The sequence below is a fragment of the Cinclus cinclus genome, chromosome 2, assembly GCF_963662255.1.
Source record: "Cinclus cinclus chromosome 2, bCinCin1.1, whole genome shotgun sequence".
Classification (NCBI taxonomy): domain Eukaryota; kingdom Metazoa; phylum Chordata; class Aves; order Passeriformes; family Cinclidae; genus Cinclus; species Cinclus cinclus.
In genome coordinates, this window is record NC_085047.1 from 117,031,997 (window position 1) to 117,052,590 (window position 20,594).

Here is a 20,594-nt window from a genome sequence, read left to right on the forward strand (position 1 = left end):
CTCATTTTTAGGGCTGCTGTTGCCTCAGTTGAAATGTATTTATCTCTTACATTTTATGGCTGTTCCCATTAATGAATGATTGAAATCTAATTTCATCTGAGTGGAGTGAAACAGAAGGTGAGGCTGAGGATGTTTCATATCCCTGGAGTGTTCCTGCAGATCCATTTTCTGGGGGTGAGTCCTGCTCATGAGTTCTCTGTGGTTTTTACAGCATTTGGCTCTCCCCTGGGTCCCAAGGCTTTTACAACTTCCCCAGATCAAAGCTGCTGCCTCAGGGGTGTCAGAGAGCTGAGTGGAAATGCTGTGCTGGGAACTGTTTGTCACCTGCTCCAGGTGGGAATTGCTGCAGGGGCAGGAGCTGGGGCCAGTTCTGCAGCTGCCCTTGGCTGGAGTAACCCCATCCCACAGGAGCTCAGCTGGAATTCCAGAAAGCTGCAATAAAAGTGAACTTAGGTGCTCAAAATAGTGAATTCACAGGGCAACTGTACAGGAACTCACCTTTGTACAGTAAAACCAGGCTTTGGATGTCAGGTTTCCTGCCCAGGAGCTTGGGAATATTTCTTGGATTCTTTAGAAAGTCAGGAAGGAGCATGGCCTGGAATTAATCCCTGGAACTATTCCCAGTGCCAGGATCTTGGACCTGGCCTTAGAACTTGGATGTGCAAGCCAGGCTGGGAAAGCTGGGGGTGCTCACATGGGCAGGAGAAGGATCCAGGGAGAGCTCAGAGCCCCTGGCAGGGCCTGAAGGGGCTCCAGGAGAGCTGGACAGGGACTGGGGACAAGGCATGGAGGGACAGGACACAGGAAGGGCTCAGTGACAACAACCCTGGAGTTAACTCCCAGTAAATGCTTTTTAATTTTGTAAAAATATTTACCACCACAATCCCTGACCCAAGTCCAGTGCAGGGTTTATTCAGGAATACACACAGACATTCCCAGGGGTTTTTAACCTTATTTCTGTCATCTGGGTGAGCTTGGTTGTTCCTGTTTGTGAGCTGTGCTTCCCCCTTTGTTCCCAGCCTCAGAGTGGGTAATTAAAGCAGACCTAGTGCTGAGGAGACAATTCCCACAATGAGTCAGGCTTCCCTGAAGCTCCTGTGTCAGCAGCCTGTGCAATGCCAAGGGATGAGATCTGTTCTGCAAGGAAACACCTGATGAAGTTCTGGCAGCTGCTGGCCTGGGGTGTTCCTGGAAAGGCTCAGACAGTGGCACCTCAGCTCTGCCAGAGCCCTCCAAACAAAAAACACATTTCTTAATTTATTTTTTTTAAACAATTCATATCAAACCCAGGAAAAAAAAAACAAACAACCCAATATTTTTAGTACAGAAGAGGTTCACTTGTTCTTTGTGCTTTATTGGACACTCCAGACCACACAGGGGTTGATGTGGGCTCTTCTGCTTTAAGGCACTAAAACCAGAACTGCCAGTCAACTTCTCTTCTGCTGGTGCTCAACAAGAGGTCTTAGTGTCTGACAGTGATCCAGCGTTGTAAAAACTCAAAAGAGCAAAATTCTGCTCAAGTCCTTTGTGGTGTGCAGGGCCTGGCCAGGCTGCAGGAGCAGATTAATGCTTCCAGGAGGGTGGGAGGAAGCAGATAAGAGCAGATCTCTCTGGGAAGGGTTCTTGGCACAGGTTTATCCCCAGGAGAGTCCTCACAAATTTCTTTTTAAGTTTGTCCTGCACTTAAAATGATTCAGGAAAGCAGACTGGGGTGGGTATAATGGGAGTATTATTGCCAACAGCAAGAAAACCAGTACAAATGGAATTAATTCACATTGCAACTCTTCACTCCCTCAAAAATCCCAGGTTACTCCACATCAATAAAGTGCAGTTATTGCTCCAAGCTGGGGTGGGAATTACCCCTTTTATGTACCTGTCTTCAGGCAATTTAGTGTTCCTTTCCTTCCCCTTCCACATTCCCTCTTGCCAGTGCTCTTGGCAGAGTGAGGAGCCAAGGGAGCTGGGCAGGGGCCCCTGGAGCAGCAGGGCTGCTGTTCAGGATTGACCCGTGATCCCAGGATCTGGGGCCAGGATTTTCTTTCCTGTGATCCCAGGGGACAAACTGAGATTTGTCCTGTGATCCCAGGGGACATGTTCAGGATTTTTCTATGATCCCAGGATCTGTGTTCAGGATTTTTTTCTATGATCCCAGGAGTTTGGATCCAGAATTTTCTTTCCTGGGATCCCAGGCTCCATGCCCAGAATTGTCCTGTGATCCCAGGGGTTTGGATCCAGGATTTTCTATCCTGGGATCCCAGGCTCCATGCCCAGAATTGTCCTGTGATCCCAGGGGTTTGGATCCAGGATTTTCTTTCCTGGGATCCCAGGCTCCATGCCCAGAATTGTCCTGTGATCCCAGGGGTTTGGATCCAGGATTTTCTATCCTGGGATCCCAGGCTCCATGCCCAGAATTGTCCTGTGATCCCAGGGGTTTGGATCCAGGATTTTCTTTCCTGGGATCCCAGGCTCCATGCCCAGAATTGTCCTGTGATCCCAGGGGTTTGGATCCAGGATTTTCTATCCTGGGATCCCAGGCTCCATGCCCAGAATTGTCCTGTGATCCCAGGGGTTTGGATCCAGGATTTTCTATCCTGGGATCCCAGGCTCCATGCCCAGAATTGTCCTGTGATCCCAGGGGTTTGGATCCAGGATTTTCTTTCCTGGGATCCCAGGCTCCATGCCCAGAATTGTCCTGTGATCCCAGGGGTTTGGATCCAGGATTTTCTATCCTGGGATCCCAGGCTCCATGCCCAGAATTGTCCTGTGATCCCAGGGGTTTGGATCCAGGATTTTCTTTCCTGGGATCCCAGGCTCCATGCCCAGAATTGTCCTTGCCAGCAGGCACAGCACGGGAGCAGCCTCTGGCCAGTGCTGGGCCAGGTGACCCTCACTGGGGTGGCCCTTCAGTGTCCCCCTGTCCCTGGAGGTTTTGGGTGAAGGATCCCACACCCTCCAGGCCACCTCCTTCTCCAACCACAACAACCTGGGGCTCCTCCTCAGCAGGAATGTGCAGCTCCTCCAAGCCAGGGTTCCTCAGGAACTGGAAAAAAACACAAAACACAGGTTAGGTCCTTGTTAGAATTCCCAGAAACAACAAATTGTTCCAGCCCAGCATCCACAGCAGGAGCTGCTACCTGGATATTCCATCCTGGGCTTCCTTGAAACTCCACTAAACAAGGAAAATATCAACAAAACCTTCTTTCTGTGGGAAAATAAATAAATCTTCCCTCCAATATCCCTTCAAGTGAGTTAAAGCAGCTGCAGGTCCTCACTGGGTGTTTGGGGATTTTTTAAATAAATTTTGGCCAATTTTCCATGTCAGTTCAAGCAGATTCCTTTGAGTTAGGAATAAACCACTTCCTGATGTCCCAGCTGGGAAATCCTTTATTGCTTTATTATTCATTTTCTCTTCTGCCACAGTTGGAATTAAAAGCTTGAAAGACAGAATTTAATGTTTGGGCTTGGATGTTTATTAATTCTTATTTGTATTACAGTGACTTCTACAGCATTTCAAGCTAACAAACTGAAAATGGTCATGTATCTCTTTTTCTACAAGGTCTTCTAAAACAAATCCGTGTAATTAAGAGAGAGATAGAGCTCCATTTTTAGCTGGCTGCTCCCATTTAAAAATTCCCAATTTAAACTCCCTGCCTGCCCATCCCAGGCTGATCCCATTTAAAAATTCCCAATTTAAACACCCTGCCTGCCCATCCCAGGCTGCTCCCATTTAAAAATTCCCAATTTAAACTCCCTGCCTGCCTATCCCAGGCTGATCCCATTTAAAAATTCCCAATTTAAACTCCCTGCCTGCCCATCCCAGGCTGATCCCATTTAAAAATTCCCAATTTAAACACCCTGCCTGCCCATCCCAGGCTGATCCCATTTAAAAATTCCCAGTTTAATGTGAATTTCTGTTGGAATACTGCACTGTTTGAATTCCCTGCACAATTCTTCGTTAATTATTATTATTTTAATACCCAGCACAATTTTTTATTAGTGAGACCCTCTACAGTTATTTTTTAAATTATTTTAAAAGCTGGAACAATTAGTTTGGAATATTTTAATACCCTATATAAGAACTTTCTTGCTATTTTATTACCCTCTACAAGCATTTATTATTATTATTATTTTAATACCCAGTACAAGGAATTTTTCACTACTTTAATACCATGTAGAAAGATTATTTTTTTAATTATTAATTCACTGTAAAAGGATTTTTTTACTATATTAATACTCTGTACAAAGATTCTTTTACTATTTTCATACCTTCTTCAAGGATTTCTGAATTATTACTTTAATAACCTGTAAAAGGATTTTTTTTTACTTTTTTAATACCCTGCACAAGGATATTTTACTATTTTAATATCCTTACAGGGATTTTTTACTCTTAATACTCTGCACAATTATTTATTAATTATTTTAATACCTTCTACAAGGAGTTGTAATTATTTTAATACCCTACTCTATTTTTTACTATATTAATACCTTGTACAATTATTTTTTTACTGTTTTAATCACTGTACAAGGATTTTTTCATTAATACCCTGTACATGATTTTTTTTTTTTTTACTATTTTAATACCCTGTGCAAGGGGTTTTTTTACTACTTTAATACAGTCTATAAATATATTTTACTATTTTAATATAATTACAGGGGTTTTTTTTTTACTATTTTAATCACTGTGCAAGGATTTTTTTCATTATTTTAATACCCTGCACAAAGGTATTCAATTTTTTTGCCACTTTAACACAATGCCCATGGAAATTTTTTTTTCCCCCTAAATGAGATGCATTTCACTTATAAATGAAAAACTAAATTTCATAGTGAGCCCAATGAAATACCAGCTGAGGCAGCACGAAGACAGAAAATCATTTACATGGCTACAAAAAACCTCAGAACCACAGTGCTCTGACAGAGATAAAATACTCACTGCACATAAATAAAAGCTTTAAAAAAAACCCAGATTTTTAAGCTGAGTAAGAATTTTTAAATCAAAATTTTGCTTTAGGGCTGCTTCATGTGCAAGGAAAAAAAGAGGAAGAAGAGCAGGAACGGTTCAGCCCAGAAATGTCTGAGCTACCAGCAGGAAAATGCCCCAGGCTGAGTTTTTCATCTGAACCCTGCTAAAAAAAAAAAAATAATAAAATAAAATTAAAAAAAAAAAATGTCCAGGAACATCCCCTTGAGATCATCCTGAGGTATCAAAACAATCACATTTGTAAATTAAAAATCTTCCCTTTGCTTTTTGCAGATCCTAGTCCTGCAATTATTATCATGAAATTATTATTACAATTATACTTATTACATTAAATAGGAAAAAATACATTCATTCCTATTTTTATATATTTTGCTATGGTTATAATATAAACTTTTTACTATTATTTTAACTTTATTATTTAATATATTTTTTTCATCTGATCCTATCTTACAACTTTTATTCATTGGTTGTATTTTTTATTAAAAGATGTTTTGGTTTAAATTTGAAACTGGGTGGAAATATTAATTTAACGTAGTGGTTTAGATCTGTTAATTTTAATATATTTATTTTTTGTTGTGAGATAGGATTAGGAGTAGAAGTAAGGCAGGTTTAAAATTTAAAGGGTGCAAAGAAAACTTTTATTAATAATACGGAGGAATAATAAATTCAGAATAAAACTTTTAGGTTTATTTTTATATACTTTTTTTTTTTTTCCACAGAGGAAGAAAACTCTCAGGGGGCACCACTTCAAAGTGCAAATTAATGCAAAACCAGCAGAGCCTGGGCTGGCCCCAGCCCCTGTTCCCCAAAGCCCAGTCTGGGGCTGGGACTGCAAAGAAGAGGAACAGGAGCCAGGATCAGGCAGGCTCAGCTTTTCCAGGAAAGCCAAGCCCAGGCTCAGTCCCAGGGCACGGGGAAGAGCCTGGAGCTCAGCAGGGCAGGAGAGAAGTGGGAGATCACAGCCATAAAAATCACATTTGGAGACATCACTTCTTTATTTCTGTGCAGCAAGAGCTGCTTTGGGGGGTGTTCCCCCCCCCCCCGAGTTTCTCCTCTCCAGGAGAAACCCCCCCAGGTCCCCACGTACCTCCTCAAAATGGGATGGGATCTGCAGAGGTGGCTGAGCCCAGTATTTGATTTTTTGGTGGTGTTTCCACAGGAACAGCAAAGCAACTACCAGCAGATTTACAGAAACTAACACCACGATGAACAGGACAGTGATGTACCAAGCTTGGGTGGCTGCTGCGAAAAGAAGGGGGGGAAAAATTCCAAATACAAATGGCAGGTTTGTATTTATGGATTGGGTTGGGATGGGGGGGACCTTAAACCCCACCCCAGGGACACCTCCCACTGTCCCAGGCTGCTCCAGCCCCAGTGTCCAACCTGGAACTGAACATTCCAGGGATCCAGGGGCAGCCACAGCAAATCTGGGAATTCCATCCCAGCCCCTGTCCACCCTGCCAGGGAACAATTCCTGATTCCCAGTATCCCATCCAGTCCTACTTTGAAGCCATTCCCTGTGTCCTGTCCCTCCATGCCTTGTCCCCAGTCCCTGTCCAGCTCTCCTGGAGCCCCTTCAGGCCCTGCCAGGGGCTCTGAGCTCTCCCTGGATCCTCCTGTCCAGGTGAGCACCCCCAGCTCTCCCAGCCTGGCTCCAGCAGCTCCATTATCCCATTTTCCAGCAGGTTTAGGAAGGAAAAGGAGAAGGGACCAGGTACTTCCATCCTCCATCCCTGGCTGGGAATTCCTGATTCTTTTTCCCCCAAAGCCAAGGGTGAGCTCCCCATGGTGCTCTGAGCATTCCTGACACACCAGGTGTGGAAGGGACCAGCCCAGGGGAGCCAGGAGCTGTGTTCCACCCCATCCCACCCCACCCAAAAATCCCATTCCCATTCCATACCACCGAGGGCAGTTCTGTGACACTCTGGAGCCCTCTGCTCTCCTAACAAGTGACCCGAGTAGATCTTCAGCTTCACTTGAACGCTGAAGCAATAAACTGTTGATTCCTTCAGATTTCCAATCTGCAATAGTGTCTCACTTCCACTTAGCATCTGCTGAAAAGAGACACACACGCCACAAAGAAGGTGTTACTGTAAAAACCAGACTGAATTTCAACACAAATATCCCTCCCCCCATTTCAGTTCCTCATTCAAGAAGCCCAATTCTTATTTTTCCTCACTCAGCTTTCCCAAATAACAGAAGCAGTGGAGTATTTCAGTTTTTCTGGGACTTTTGGTGCAGCTTCTGCAGCAAATCAGGCAGGGAGCAAAACACAAGGAAGGGGAGGGGAAAAAAACCACAAAAAAAACCCCCTCACACTGACTCCTTTCCTGGCTCTCAGCTGAAGGTGTTCAGTGTGTGAGAAAAACACATTGGTGCAAGCAGGAAGGAAGTGGAGACAATTTATCAAGGACTTTGAAGCAAAAGAGGGTTTTAAAACAAATTATTTTCTTCGCTTCTTTAGTTTTTTTAAAATTTGATGTCATTTGGAAGCTTCTTCCTCTTTTTAATTTTTTTTTTTTTTAAAGCCTGACTTTAATACCTCCCCTACACCTCTGGCCCATCCAAGCACAATTCCCAGGAGCGCACGATGATCCCAAAAACCCCTGAGCCTCAGGATGGACAGGACCAGCTCATCCCAGCTCATCCCAGCTCATCCCAGTTTATCCCAGCATGTTCCTCCTCTCCCTGCCCCGGGATCAGGCACATCAGGTCCCAGCAGCTGCTCCTGCAGAGGAGCAGGGAGATTCCAGAGTTTTCCAAAGTGCCTGAGAAAACCGTGGAATCAAAAGTCACCCCCTTGGCTCTGGAATTTATTTTCCCATAGAGAGGAAAGTCCCCAGTTTTGGTGGTGCAGCGATCCTTGTGCCAAGGCCAGAACCCTTTTCCCAAGAGACAAAATACACCGATTTTTCTGCCCCCATCTGCTGTGCTGCCAGGAGACACTGACTCACACCCCTCAGTCCCAGGCACAGGAGAACAAATCTGAGAGAATTCTCACCTTTTTGGTAGGACTCGTTGTGTTCTCCCAGTAGGACACGAGGTACTGGAGGAAGTCCCCACGTTCTGGGGGGAAGGGGGGGCTGATGCTGATGAGCAGGGAGTCAGGGCTGACACTCACACTGTTCACCCTGGGGGGACCCAGAGTGGCTGGAAACAAAAAACAGAGAGAGCAGAGAAACCCTGGGCTGCACAACTCCAGCTCCACACAGTCCCCAAATCCCCAAAAGCCCTCCCAGCCCACGGAGTCCCAGCTGTGCCCCACGGCCACCTTGTCACCCTGAGTGCCAGGTCCAGGTGACACCTGCAGGGATGGGCACTGCAAACCTCCCTGGGCAGCTCTTGCCAAGGTCTGAGCACCCTTTCCATGGGGAAATTTTCTTTGCCAATCTCCAACCTGAGCCTCCCCCGGTGCCATTTGAGGCCATCTCCTCTCATTTTTGCCCTGCCCCTCCTGTCAGGGAGTTGTGCAGAGCCACAAGGTCCCCCCTGAGCCTCCTTTTCTCCAGGCTCAGCCCCTTCCCCAGCTCCCTCAGGAATTCTTTCCCAGCTCTGTTGCCCTGGGCACAGCAAACACCCCAAATACTGACAACTTTTGCTCAAGAAAGGACAAGCATTTCCTCATTCACTTGACACATGTATAATATTTGCTTAACTTTTCCTGGAAATTCAGTAAATATTAACCAATAGTTAATGGTGGGAAGTGTCTCAGTTTATCAGCAGTTATTGGCCACAAAATCAGTATCCTGTCTTTCCCTTTGATCAGCCTGCCACACCTCCCACCTTCCCCCAGACCCCACTGGGTGGTCCCGAGGTGGGAAGAGGAATAATGAGTTTTCCCCCCCTCGCTTTGACGTCTCCACGTGGCCATTAGGATAAACATGGTGAGCTCCTTTGGTGAAGGTGGAAATCATGAAAAATACCAAGAGTGCTGTCAGAATAACAGCAAAAATCACCCCTTGCCTGCAGCAGCTCCTCACTGTGCCTCAAATCCAGTGACTGATCCAAGCACTGAAGGAGGAACCACGGAGCTGGTTTTTGGGAACTGACACAAGAATGTTCCTCCTCTCCCACCCCAATTCCCTGCTTTGTCCCACACTGCCATCAGCTCGGTGCTGCCCCAGCCTCCCCAGGGTCCCACTCCCAATCCTGCACCACAGGCTGTGGATATGTCAGTGTGCAGTGCAGGATGCAGGCATTTCCTCACTCTGCTGCCAGAGAAAATCCAGATTTAGCACCAGGGGAAGGATCAGACTCTGGAGCCTGGACTATGACTGCCCCTCAGCAGCTCAGGGAGATCAGCAACTGAAGAGCCCATAAATCCCTTTTCCCATTTTAAAGGTATTTTTTTTAACTTGAACACTGACTTTTTTTTCCTAATCCTAAAACCAAGCACAGCAAGGCAAGGAGCAGATCTTAAAACAGCAGCACCACATTTGTTCATCCCAGATTTGCTGTGGCTGCCCCTGGATCCCTGGAATGTTCAGTTCCAGGTTGGATACTGGGGCTGGGAGCAGCCTGGGACAGTGGGAGGTGTCCCTGCCATGGCAGGGGTGACACTGGGATCATCTTTAAGGTCCCTCCCGACCCAACCCAATCCACTCTGGGATTTAAAATGTGTCCTTGACACTTCCACACCGTAGTGTAACCAATTTACATTTATCTGAACATTTTTTTATTTATCCGAGCTGTTTATACTTATCAGGACAATTTATATTTATCACTACAGTTCCTATCCATCAGGACAACTGATGTTTATCAGAAATGGGATCTGTCCAGGACAAAGAGGTGCTTTTGCCTCAGACTGCCACAAACCCCAGAGTCTGTGCGGGCTCAGCAAAGTGGGGAAATGAAAACATGGAAAAGCCTCCAGCAAAAAAAGAACATTGTGGCTCTTGGAAGGCTCAAGCAGCCCAGGAGGCTCAGGGGTTTCTCTGGTGACACCGGAGAGAGCAGAGCAGAACCAAACCCTGGGGGAGACCTTTGAGGACATCACAGCTCCCCCAAGGAAACCCAGAGAGCCAAACCCCAGAGAAAGCCCCCAGGAGAGAGGCAGAGCCCAGGAGCACTCACTGTTTGCCTCTGGCACGAAGGGAGGAGGGTGCACCCAGGCTGAGCTGAGGTTGCCCAGCTCTGCCCTGACCCTCAGCAGGATTGTCCAGCGTCTCCTCAGCCTGGGGGGGATCCCACACTGGGTCTGGGGGGTCTGGGAACAGCCCATCCCACTCCACTCCTCGTAGGAAAGTCTGCAGAACACAGCAATCACCATCAGTCACCAGCACAGCCAGCTGGAACAGCCCCCTCCCCTCCTGCTTTTCTCTGCTGAGAAAATTACACATAACACAGCTAGGGGTGCATCAAGGGTTAAACCCCAGGGTCCTGCCTGCACCCCCAGACCCTCGGATCTGGGGAGATTTAAATTGGAACCCTGAAGAGTTTTAAACTTTCTGTGCTTTCTGGCACTGACCCCCTGGAGAACACCGAGTCCTTGGAGAAGGATTCCCAAATTTGAGTGATGGAGTTAAAATCACTGGTGTGTAGTTAAATAGAAGTGTGTGATTTCACATGGTGAAGGGTTTGGAATTTGGGGTTTTTATAATGCAGTGATAGGTGTGGGACAAGATGGAGGATTTAGGGTGTTGCCCCATCTTCCTTTTCTTGCTCCTTCTTCTTCCTGGTTTCAAGTTAATAATTTCTGGTTGGACAGTTAGTGCTGCACTGCAGGTCACAGGAGTTTGGTTATTGGGTCAAAATATAAATAATATAAGTGTTAGCTCTTTATTGGACTGTTTGGACCTTGTAAGTAGCTAGGTTCAGCTCCATTTTGCTCACTTTTAGCTGGTGGCTAGAAGTGTTGCTGAACTCTGTATTTTAGATAAGATTTAATAAACAACCACACCCGAATGAGAAATTCATCTCCTTCGTGTTTTTAATCCTGGCTCTGAGTGAAGGCAGAAGGAAAAGAAGACAAGCCACTAATTAGGTGGTGCAGCTAACCCCTGACAAAAAGGGACAATCAGGAAAGGCTAAACTTCTTCAGAGAACTGTGAATTTCTGGGTGTCCTCAGGGTTCCAGTGTCCCCTCAGCTCAGAGGACACACCATGGGCTGAGGGGCTGTCAGTCACCAGAAGCTGCTCTTGGAGTTACATAAAAATATGTGATAAAAAAACCTTCTTTCATCCTGTGCTTATTCATTTTCAGGGTTTCTGGGGTTTTTAAAAGCAGTTGTTATCCTGGATTGGGATGAAAGGAGTTGGTTTTAGAGCTGTTCACTCACGTTCTGTAGTGGGCTGTGTACAACACTGAGCCATTCTCCACTGCAACAGGAGACCACCTCAGCAAACTCTGGAAGTTGTAGGAATAAACCTCCACATTTTGTGGAGCTGGTAAACGGGGAGAAGTTTCTAAAGGAAGAAAAGCAGTAAAAATAATTATTGAAACATTCAAGCACACAGTAACCAAATTTCAGTCTCCAAATTCCATCACCACATATTAAATGTTCACTGCTTTGCAGGTAAAACCATTTCCCCTCCTTCTCCTGCTGTTTCCAGGGACTCTGGCACATTCAAGTGGGCAGAGCCTGGCACAGGCTGCCCCTGGATCCCTGGAATGTTCAGTTCCAGGTTGGACACTGGGCCTGGAGCAGCCTGGGACAGTGGGAGGTGTCCCTGCCATGGATGGGGTGGCACTGGGTGGGATTTGAGGTCCCTCCAAACCCAAACCAGTGTGAAATTCTCTGTATCCACAAATTCCAACTCCCTGTTTTTATTCATTCCAGAAGGAACACAAAGCTCAAAGTACCAAGCCCAGCACAAAATCATCAACCCCAGCCAGTTCCCCCATGCAGCCACAAATGAAGGTCCCAGAATCCCAAAATCACCAAGGCTGGGAGAGCCCCCCAGGATGAGCCAGTGCCAGCCCAGCAGCAGCAGCATCACCCCAAACCCTGTCCCCAAGGGCCACATCCAGACTGCTCCTGAGCACTCCCACAGACAGTGACTCCAAACCTCCCTGGGCAGCTCATCCCAAGGCCTGACCGCTCTGACAGGGAAATTTTCTTTGCCAATCTCCAACCTGAGCCTCCCCCGGTGCCATTTGAGGCCATCTCCTCTCATTTTTCCCCTGCCCCTCCTGTCAGGGAGTTGTGCAGAGCCACAAGGTCCCCCCTGAGCCTCCTTTTCTCCAGGCTCATCCCCTTTCCCAGCTCCATCAGGAATTCTCCATTCCTTTTCCCAGCTCCCTCAGCTGCTCCTCTCAGGACATTCTTTTTTTCTGTGAGGTTTTTCAGCCTTTCCAAGGTTTTCCAGTCCCTTCTCTGCCCACTGATCTGTTCCAATTCCCTGCAGCTCACTTTTGCCTCCATGCACAACCCTGAGCACTTTTTTTCCTGCTAACTCTGAGGCCATTCCAGTGAAACCTTCTGGGGAAAAAAAAACAAACAAACAAACAAAAAAACCCACAAAACAACCAACAAACCCTCCAGGGACACACAGTGCCCCTGAAGAAGCTCAGGTTGTTCCAGCTTTGGAGCTGATTTCACCAGGCAGGAAAAGGCAGAAGCTCTGGGGTGGGGATGTGCCCCAAACCCCAAATCCCAAATCCCAAACTCCAAACCCCAAATCCTGTCACTGCACAGGGGCCACCATCAGCCCAGGGCTCCTGGCCAGGAGGGGAAAACCAAGAGGGAAGGGTTGTGGCTGAAGGGCAAAAAAAGGACAGGAAAAGGACAGAAAATGGCAGGAAAAGGAGGGGAAAAGGAGAAAAAAAGGCAGAAAAGGGGCAGAAAAAGGAGAGAAAAAGGAGAGAAAAAATGAAAGAAAAAGGAGAGAAAAAGGAGAGAAAAAGGAGAGAAAAGGAGAGAAAAGGAGAGAAAAGGAGAGAAAAAATGAGAGAAAAAATGAGAGAAAAAATGAAAGAAAAAGGAGAGAAAAATGAGAGAAAAAGTCAGAAAAAGGAGAGAAAAATGAGAGAAAAAGTCAGAAAAAGGGCCGGAAAAGGAGAGAAAAAGGAGAGAAAAAAAGAGAGAAAAGGACAGAAAAAATAAGAGAAAAATGAAAGAAAAAGGAGAGAAAAATGAGAGAAAAAGTCAGAAAAGGGCAGGAAAAGGAGAGAAAAAGGAGAGGAAAAGAGAGAAAAGGACAGAAAAAATTAGAGAAAAATGAAACATAAAGGAGAGAAAAATGAGAGAAAAAGCAGGAAAAGGGCAAGAAAGGGCAGAAAATGAGAGGAAAAGGGCAGAAAGGACAGGAAAAAGACACAAAAAGAACAGAAAAATGAGAGAAAAGGACAGGAAAAGGAGAGATAAAGGACAGAATAAGGAGAGAAAAAGACAAGAAAAGGACACGAAAAGAACAGAAAATGGGCAGGAAAGGGCAGAAAAGGGAGAGAATAAGAGCAGAGAAAGGACAGGAAAAGGACAGAAAAATAGCAGAAAACGGGTAGGAAAGGGCAGAAAAAGGAGAGCAAAATGAGAGAAACAGAGCAGAAAAATGGCAGGACAGGGCAGGAAAAGGAGAGAAAAAATGGCAGAAAAAGACCAGAAAAAGGAGAGAAAAAAGCCAGACTGACAGACCCAGGCAGGGCAGGCAGGGAGGGAGGGAAGCCAAGTCCCAGGCAAAGAGCCAGGAGGGAAATGGGAGCAGTGGAGAGGAAAAAAGGCTGAGAAGGGAGGAGCAGCAGAACCAAAACGTCTGGAGAGCAATGAGGGATTTGTCTCTGCAAACGAGCTGTGGATCTGCTGGGAGATAAAACCAGCACTGACAGATAAAAGAAACTATGGGATGGATTCCACCGATTGATGAATGGAAAATGATATCTGCCTTTACAGACAAACTGTAGGTTTGCTGATAAATGAAACTGGATATTGAAAGATGAAAGCAGCAATGGGGTAAATCCATGAATTCCACAGGAATTAAAAATTAAAAGGGAAGGTTGTACATTAGAGGGGAATCTCAGGTATCAGGTGTTCTGGGAAGGCTGTGCCTCTCAAGTACTTCAGCCCATGGGAAAAGAGAGAGGGAAACATGGATGGGAAACTGGGATCAAAAGGAGGCTGCGTCCTCCAAAAATTGGAGAGACCGCAGGGGAATACCCCTTGGCCTCTCCCTTCATTCCGATAAAGCTACAGGACTCCTCAGTCTCCTTTTTGCACACAAAGCCCTGCTGTTTGTGGATTAATTTTCCTGCCATCTGGAGGACAAGGCTGAGGTTCTGAGCAGCCCTGGCAGCTCGGGGATCTCTCCAGACACATCCTGGAAGCTGCAGGGATCAGCAGCTCCACTGCCCCAGCAGGGAGGAAGGTTTTCCTTCTCTCAATGTGCTTTTCTGGAGCGATTCCCTCACACCATGAGGATCACGGAGCAGGCAATGGTGTGGGTTGGAAGAGAATTTACAGATCAGCCAGAGATCTGACACCTCCCACTGTCCAGCCTGGCCTGGGAAGAACTGGGACAGAATACCCCACATCACTACAGGGAATTTTAACTCTGAAGAACAGAGTCTCCCGAGACACAGGTTGTTAATTTTTTAAATCAACAAGATCAGAAGTTCAAGCACTTGAGTCAAATTCTGGCCCAGGCTTCCTTGGGAATTGGGGTCATGTTAAAAAGTTTGGTTGTTGTTTTTTTTTTTCTTTTTTTTTTTATTTCTGCATCAAGTTGCATTAAACCCTAAGTCCAAAATCCCAAATAATGAGTTGAGCTGTAGCTTTCCGAGGAGAGCTGTGGCTGCCCCATTCCTGGAAGTGTCCAAGCCAGGCTGGAGCAGCCTGGGACAGTGGAAGGTGTGACTTTAAACATCCCTGCCAACACAAGCCAGGCTGTTCCTCTCAAAGCTTTAACCAGACCTGTCATTAATTTAATTTAATTTAATCAGGCCTGTCATTAATTTCTTAGCCTCAGCTCTCCAGCACTGGTCTCAGAACACACACAGGGGGTTTGTTCAGCTTTGCAGACCTCTGGGAGATTCCTTATATCTCCCCAAACCATTCCTCTCCCAGGTGTTTGGAGGGATCCCAAGGAGCCTTCTCTGAATTTGTGAGAAATTTTCACTTTCCAGTCCCACCAGTCCCTTCCCGCACTCTCGCTGCTGGTCTGGCACGTGGTGAGGTATCTCACACCATCTGTGCCCTCAGACCTCTGTCACACACTCCTGCAGAATCCCAGGAAGCTCCGAGAGCCAAACGCCACGGCAGCAATTCCCAGCACACCTTGAAATAAAGAAAAGAGCAGTGAAGGATGGGGATGGCTGGGATTTTGGGAATTAGGAATTGTTCCCTGGCAGGGTGGGCAGGGCTGGCACAGGGTGGAATTCCCAGAGCAGCTGTGGCTGCCCCTGGATCCCTGGCAGTGCCCAGTTCCAGGTTGGACACTGGGGCTGGGAGCAGCCTGGGACAGTGGGAGGTGTCCCTGCCATGGCAGGGGTGGCACTGGGTGGGATTTGGGGTCCCTCCAGCCCAGTCTGGGATCCCTGAGTGCACACTGTTTATTCTGCACTCAGAAATGACTCATTTCCCCTGCCAGCCTCAAAAGCAGTGCAGAGTTTATAAAAACCACTGCAGAGCTTATCAAAGACACCACGGGGCTCACCAGCCTCTGGCTGTGCAGAGGAGGCTGCCACGAGGCTGAGGAGCTTCCCAGCACTGAGAAAAATCTGAATTTCTGATCCCTCCCTCACAGGGACTGCAGCTGCTGAAATCACACTCCACTTCCTACCGACGTGCAGTCTGCACGACCTAAAATAACAAAAGGAACGCTTCAAACACAGCACCCACAGCTCCAAGGACCCTGGGAAACCCAAACTCCCTCAGCCAGGGAAAGGCAGAGAGGTCCCATCCCTCTTGTCCCCCTGCAGGGATTTTCACTGGGCTGCTTCTCTCAGATCAGTGGCCCAAGAAGGCTCAGATTGTTTTTTTTTTTATTATTATTCCTGCTGTGCAAAATTCAGTGTTTCACACCCCAAGTCAGAGCTTTCACCCAGCAGAGTGTGAAGCCACAATGACAGCCAGTGAAAGCAGCTGGGCTTGGGGTGACGCAGCCCTGTCCCAGCTCCTGCTGCTCCCCAGGGATTCCCATCCCATCCCATTATCCCATCCCATTATCCCATCCCATTATCCCATCCCATTATCCCAGCCCATTATCCCAGCCCATTATCCCAGCCCATTATCCCAGCCTATTATCCCATCCCATCCCATCCCATCCCATCCCATCCCATCCCATCCCATTTTCCCATCCCATCCCCAAACCCTTCTGCTGCATTTCCAAAACAGCAATCCCTGCTTTGGGGATTCTGTGTGCATTTCTGCTCTTCCACTGTCTTGGAACCTTGATGATTCAAGAGTTTTAAACTCTTTTTTGTGCTTTCTGACACTTTTAAAAGAGCACTGCTTTTGACCTAAAGCCTTGGAAAAAGCTTCCAAAATTAAGTAATGGAGTTGTAATCATGCGTGTGTGGTTTGAATAAAAGTGTGTAATATCACATGGTAAAGAGTTTGGAATTTAAGGTTTTAGAATATAATAATGGGTATAGAACAAGGTGGAAGTTTTGAAGCGTTAGATCTTCATCTTTCTTTGTCTTTCCTCTTTTTAATTTTAAGTAGTATTTTTTAGTTAAATAGAAAGCGCCGCAGTGCGGGTCATAAGTGTTTAGTCATTAAATCAAAAGTATAAATAATACAGATGTTAACTTTTAATCAGACTGTTTGTCTTTAAGACCTTGCAACTAGAGAAATCCACCAACATTTTCTCACTTTAATCTTGTTAACTAGAAGTACTGTAGCACTCACTGTACCATAAATAAAAATTAATAAACAACTGAGTCCAAACATGAAACATCATCTCTCACACCTTTAACCCCAACTCTAGCTAAAAACAAAGAAAAAAAAATAAACTCTAATAGCAGTGCACCGAAGTGGCTTCTCCTTGTAACTGGGATAGTGGAATATTCCTGTCCATGGCAGGGGGTGGAGTGGGATCAGCTACAAGGTCCTTCCCAGTCCAGTCCATTCTGGGATTCCAAGAGCTCCTGGGAAGTCCTGGGGCTGCTGATGGGATGGGACTGGAACTGGGCAGTGCTGACTGCAGGAGGCCCTGCCCTGCTTTGCCTCAGTCCAGAACACGCAGAGAGCCCCAAAAGGGCTCAGCAGAGTCAGGCTGGTCAGCCGGGCCTGGGCCACCCCCAGGATGTGGGATTTGGGACACAGGACATGGGATTTGGGACATGGGACACAGGAAATGGGATCTGGGACATGGGACATGGGACAGGCTGAACTCATGGAGAACCCAAGTGCCAGAGTGAGCACCATGTTCTGTGACACCTCACTCGAGTGTGGAATGGTTTTGGGAGGGATCTTCCATATTCTCATCCCACCCCTGCCATGGCAGGGACACCTCCCACTGTCCCAGGCTGCTCCAATTCCCAGTGTCCAACCTGGAACTGAACATTCCAGGGATCCAGGGGCAGCCACAGCTGCTCTGGGAATTCCATCCCAGCCCCTGTCCACCCTGCCAGGGAACAATTCCTAATTCCCAGTATCCCATCCAGTCCTACTTTGAAGCCATTCCCTGTGTCCTGTCCCTCCATGCCTTGTCCCCAGTCCCTGTCCAGCTCTCCTGGAGCCCCTTCAGGCCCTGCCAGGGGCTCTGAGCTCTCCCTGGATCCTTCTCCTGCCCAGGTGAGCACCCCCAGCTCTCCCAGCCTGGCTCCAGAGGGGCTCCAGCCCTGGGACACACCTGGAGCTGGGATTACTGAGCTCCAGTCAGGATTACTGAGCTCCAGGCAGGATTACTGGGCTCCAGGCAGGATTACTGAGCTCCAGGCAGGATTACTGAGCTCCAGGCAGGATTACTGAGCTCCAGTCAGGATTACTGAGCTCCAGTCAGGATTACTGGGCTCCAGGCAGGATTACTGGGCTCCAGGCAGGATTACTGGGCTCCAGCAGGGATTACTGGGCTCCAGGCAGGATTACTGGGCTCCAGCCCAGACCCAACCTGCAGATCAAACCTCCCGACCATGTCAAAGCATTTCCACCGAACCCAAACCCCAACTCGAGTCCACCCACATTTTAAAAGGCTTTAATGAACGAACCGGTGCCACCTCCCAAAGCCCGGCAGCACCGCGAGCAGAGGGCGGATCCTCTGCAGCCTGGGCCGGCATTTTGGGAGCAGCATCCCCGGCTGGGCAGGCCCGACCCGAGCACGGAAACCCCGGGGGGAAAAGGCACAGGAGACACCGAGACCGCGCCCGCCCAAATCCTGCATCGCCCCAAAACACCGCATCCCCAAAACATCACATCCCCAAAACATCACATCCCCAAAACACCGCATCCCCAAAACATCACATCCCCAAAACATCACATCCCCAAAACACCGCATCCCCAAAACACCGCATCCCCAAAACACCGCATCCCCAAAACATCACATCCCCAAAACATCGCATCCCCAAAACATCGCATCCCCAAAACATCGCATCCCCAAAACACCGCATCCCCAAAACATCACATCCCCAAAACATCGCATCCCCAAAACACCGCATCGCCCAAATCCTGCATCCCCCCAAAACCCCGCATCCCCCCTGACCCCGCATTCCCCAAACCCCGCATTCCCCAAACCCCGCATCCCCCCGCATTCCCCGCACCCCCGGGCCCGCACCCACCCGCGGCCGCGGCCCGTGCCGATCCCAAGGGCAGCAGGAACAGGAGCAGGAGCAGGAGCGGGGGCAGGAGCGGCGGGGAGCGGAGCGGGGCCCGGCCCCGCATGGCCCCGCTCGGCCGCGGGTCCCCCGAGCGGAGCCGGGCCGGGCCGGGCCGGGCTGGGGCTGCAGCACGCTCCGACCCCGCCAGCACCAGCGACACCGCCCGAGCCTCCGTCTGTGTCACCTCCCCTGTCACCTCCCCTGTCACCGCCCCCGGGGGCTGAGCCTGAGCCCGAGCCCCGCCCTGCAGGATCCGGGATCCGCCGGTGCCGGTGCCGGTGCCGGTGACCCGGGACCTGGCCCGGTCCTGCCCCTGGCCTTGTCCCTGTCCCGGCTCTGACCTCTTCTCCTGTCCTGTCCTGTCCGGGTACCTGCCCCTGTCTCTTCCTGCTTCCACCTTCCTCTTCAACCGCTATCCCCTAATCCCTATCCCTAATCCCCTATCCCTAATCCCATATCTCTGTCCCCTAATCCCCAATCCCCTACTCCATATTCCATATCCCATATCCCCTATCTCCTATCCCTACCACGGCCCCTGACCCCATTCCTGTCCCTGTCCCTGTGGTTGATGTGAGGTCAGCGCTGGGCAGGGCAGCAGCCCCAGGTGACAGTGACACAAACCTGCAACCCAGGTGACAGTGACCACACCTGAAGCCCAGGTGACAGTGACAAACCTGCAGCCCAGGTGACAGTGACACAAACCTGCAGCCCAGGTTACAGTGACAAACCTGCAGCCCAGGTGACACTGCCCACACCTGCAGCCCAGGTGACAGTGACCCCGCAGGTGACCTCACACCTCCACCTGATGCCGGTGACAACAAAAGCTGTGACAAACCCTGCAGGTGCCGCCGGGAGTCTGCGTCCTCCCAAAGGTCCTGGAAGGGATGTAAGAAATTGTGTTTGAGGAATTGCCCAACGGGGACGGGCAGGCTTGAGGGCCCCGGCAGTGCCTTGGTTAAAAGAAAATAAAGCAGAGGGGAATTTCCTGAAAGCCAAAATAATCCTAAACCCTTCAGAGAGGAAATGTGCTGGGAGCTTTATTACTATCATTAATAGCAGTAGTTTTATGTCAGCGGGACTGCTAACAGAGGCAACCGAGCAAGGTCGGGATATTAAAATATCTCCAATTAACCCAGGTGATGTCTGGCCGCCTGAGGGGTCCCTGGGCAGAGCTGGCCCCGCTGCCGTGGGGACCCTGCCCGAGCACAAGCGGCAGGAGCAGCGCCGAGAGCTCGGGGCAGGGCTGGCCCCCTCTACTCCCGCACGGATCCCTCACTGCGTTCCGCTCTTTTCTCGGTCTGGGACATTCGTGCCTCCCTCTCGGCCCGCGACACTCACGATAACCCAGGTGACACTCACGATAACCCAGGTGACACTCACGATAACCCAGGTGACATTCATGATAACCCAGGTGTCATGATAACCCAGGTGACACTCACGATAACCCAGGTGACATTCATGATAACCCAGGTGTCATGATAACCCAGGTGACACTCACGATAACCCAGGTGACATTCATGATAACCCAGGTGTCATGATAACCCAGGTGACACTCACGATAACCCAGGTGTCACGATAACCCAGGTGACACTCACGATAACCCAGGTGACACTCACGATAACCCAGGTGATGATCTCCCAGCCTTTAACCGTGACACGAAGGATGAAGGTCATCAGAACAAGTGCGAGCCTGCTCCTGAACTGCGCTGAATCCTGCGGGGAGGGCGCCGCAGCTCCCGAGGCTCCGGGATTCCCCTGGAATTCCGCCTGTGCTGACTCTGAAATCCTTTAATCCCCGGCCGTCAGGGCGATGCGGGGAGCAGGGACAGGCTGTGACTGTTGGATGTATAAAATATTGATTAGTGTATAAAACAGAAACCTCTCTGAGCCCTTCAGAGAGAGAAAAGAATGCAGGGATTGAATTAAA

At 48.6% G+C, this 20,594-nt stretch overlaps 1 protein-coding gene across 1 annotated transcript; it reads right to left on the reverse strand.

Moving 5' to 3' along the window:
• Positions 1–1,110: 1,110 nt before the first annotated feature.
• On the reverse strand, positions 1,111–20,341 carry IFNGR2 (interferon gamma receptor 2). Its single transcript, XM_062514984.1, has 8 exons — positions 20,264–20,341; positions 18,630–19,071; positions 11,257–11,383; positions 10,052–10,224; positions 7,980–8,128; positions 6,879–7,032; positions 6,066–6,220; positions 1,111–3,040 (listed from the first exon to the last, which is right to left on the reverse strand). Exons 1-8 carry the CDS (start codon positions 20,339–20,341, stop codon positions 2,888–2,890), a joined length of 1,431 nt encoding a protein of 476 aa, XP_062370968.1. The 3' UTR covers positions 1,111–2,887.
• Between the last annotated feature and the right edge of the window lie 253 nt (positions 20,342–20,594).

Bases quoted from the DNA above. Each gene is read 5' to 3' on its own strand.
- IFNGR2 (XM_062514984.1), bottom strand. From the start codon at position 20,341: ATGACCTTCATCCTTCGTGTCACGGTTAAAGGCTGGGAGATCATCACC. The intron at 11,384-18,629 runs GTGGGTGCGGGC...TTCTTCCTTTAG, and splicing joins GGCACGGGCCGCGGCCGCGG to AAACTTCTCCCCGTTTACCA. The intron at 3,041-6,065 runs GTACGTGGGGAC...GTTTTTTTCCAG, and splicing joins TCCCATCCCATTTTGAGGAG to TTCCTGAGGAACCCTGGCTT.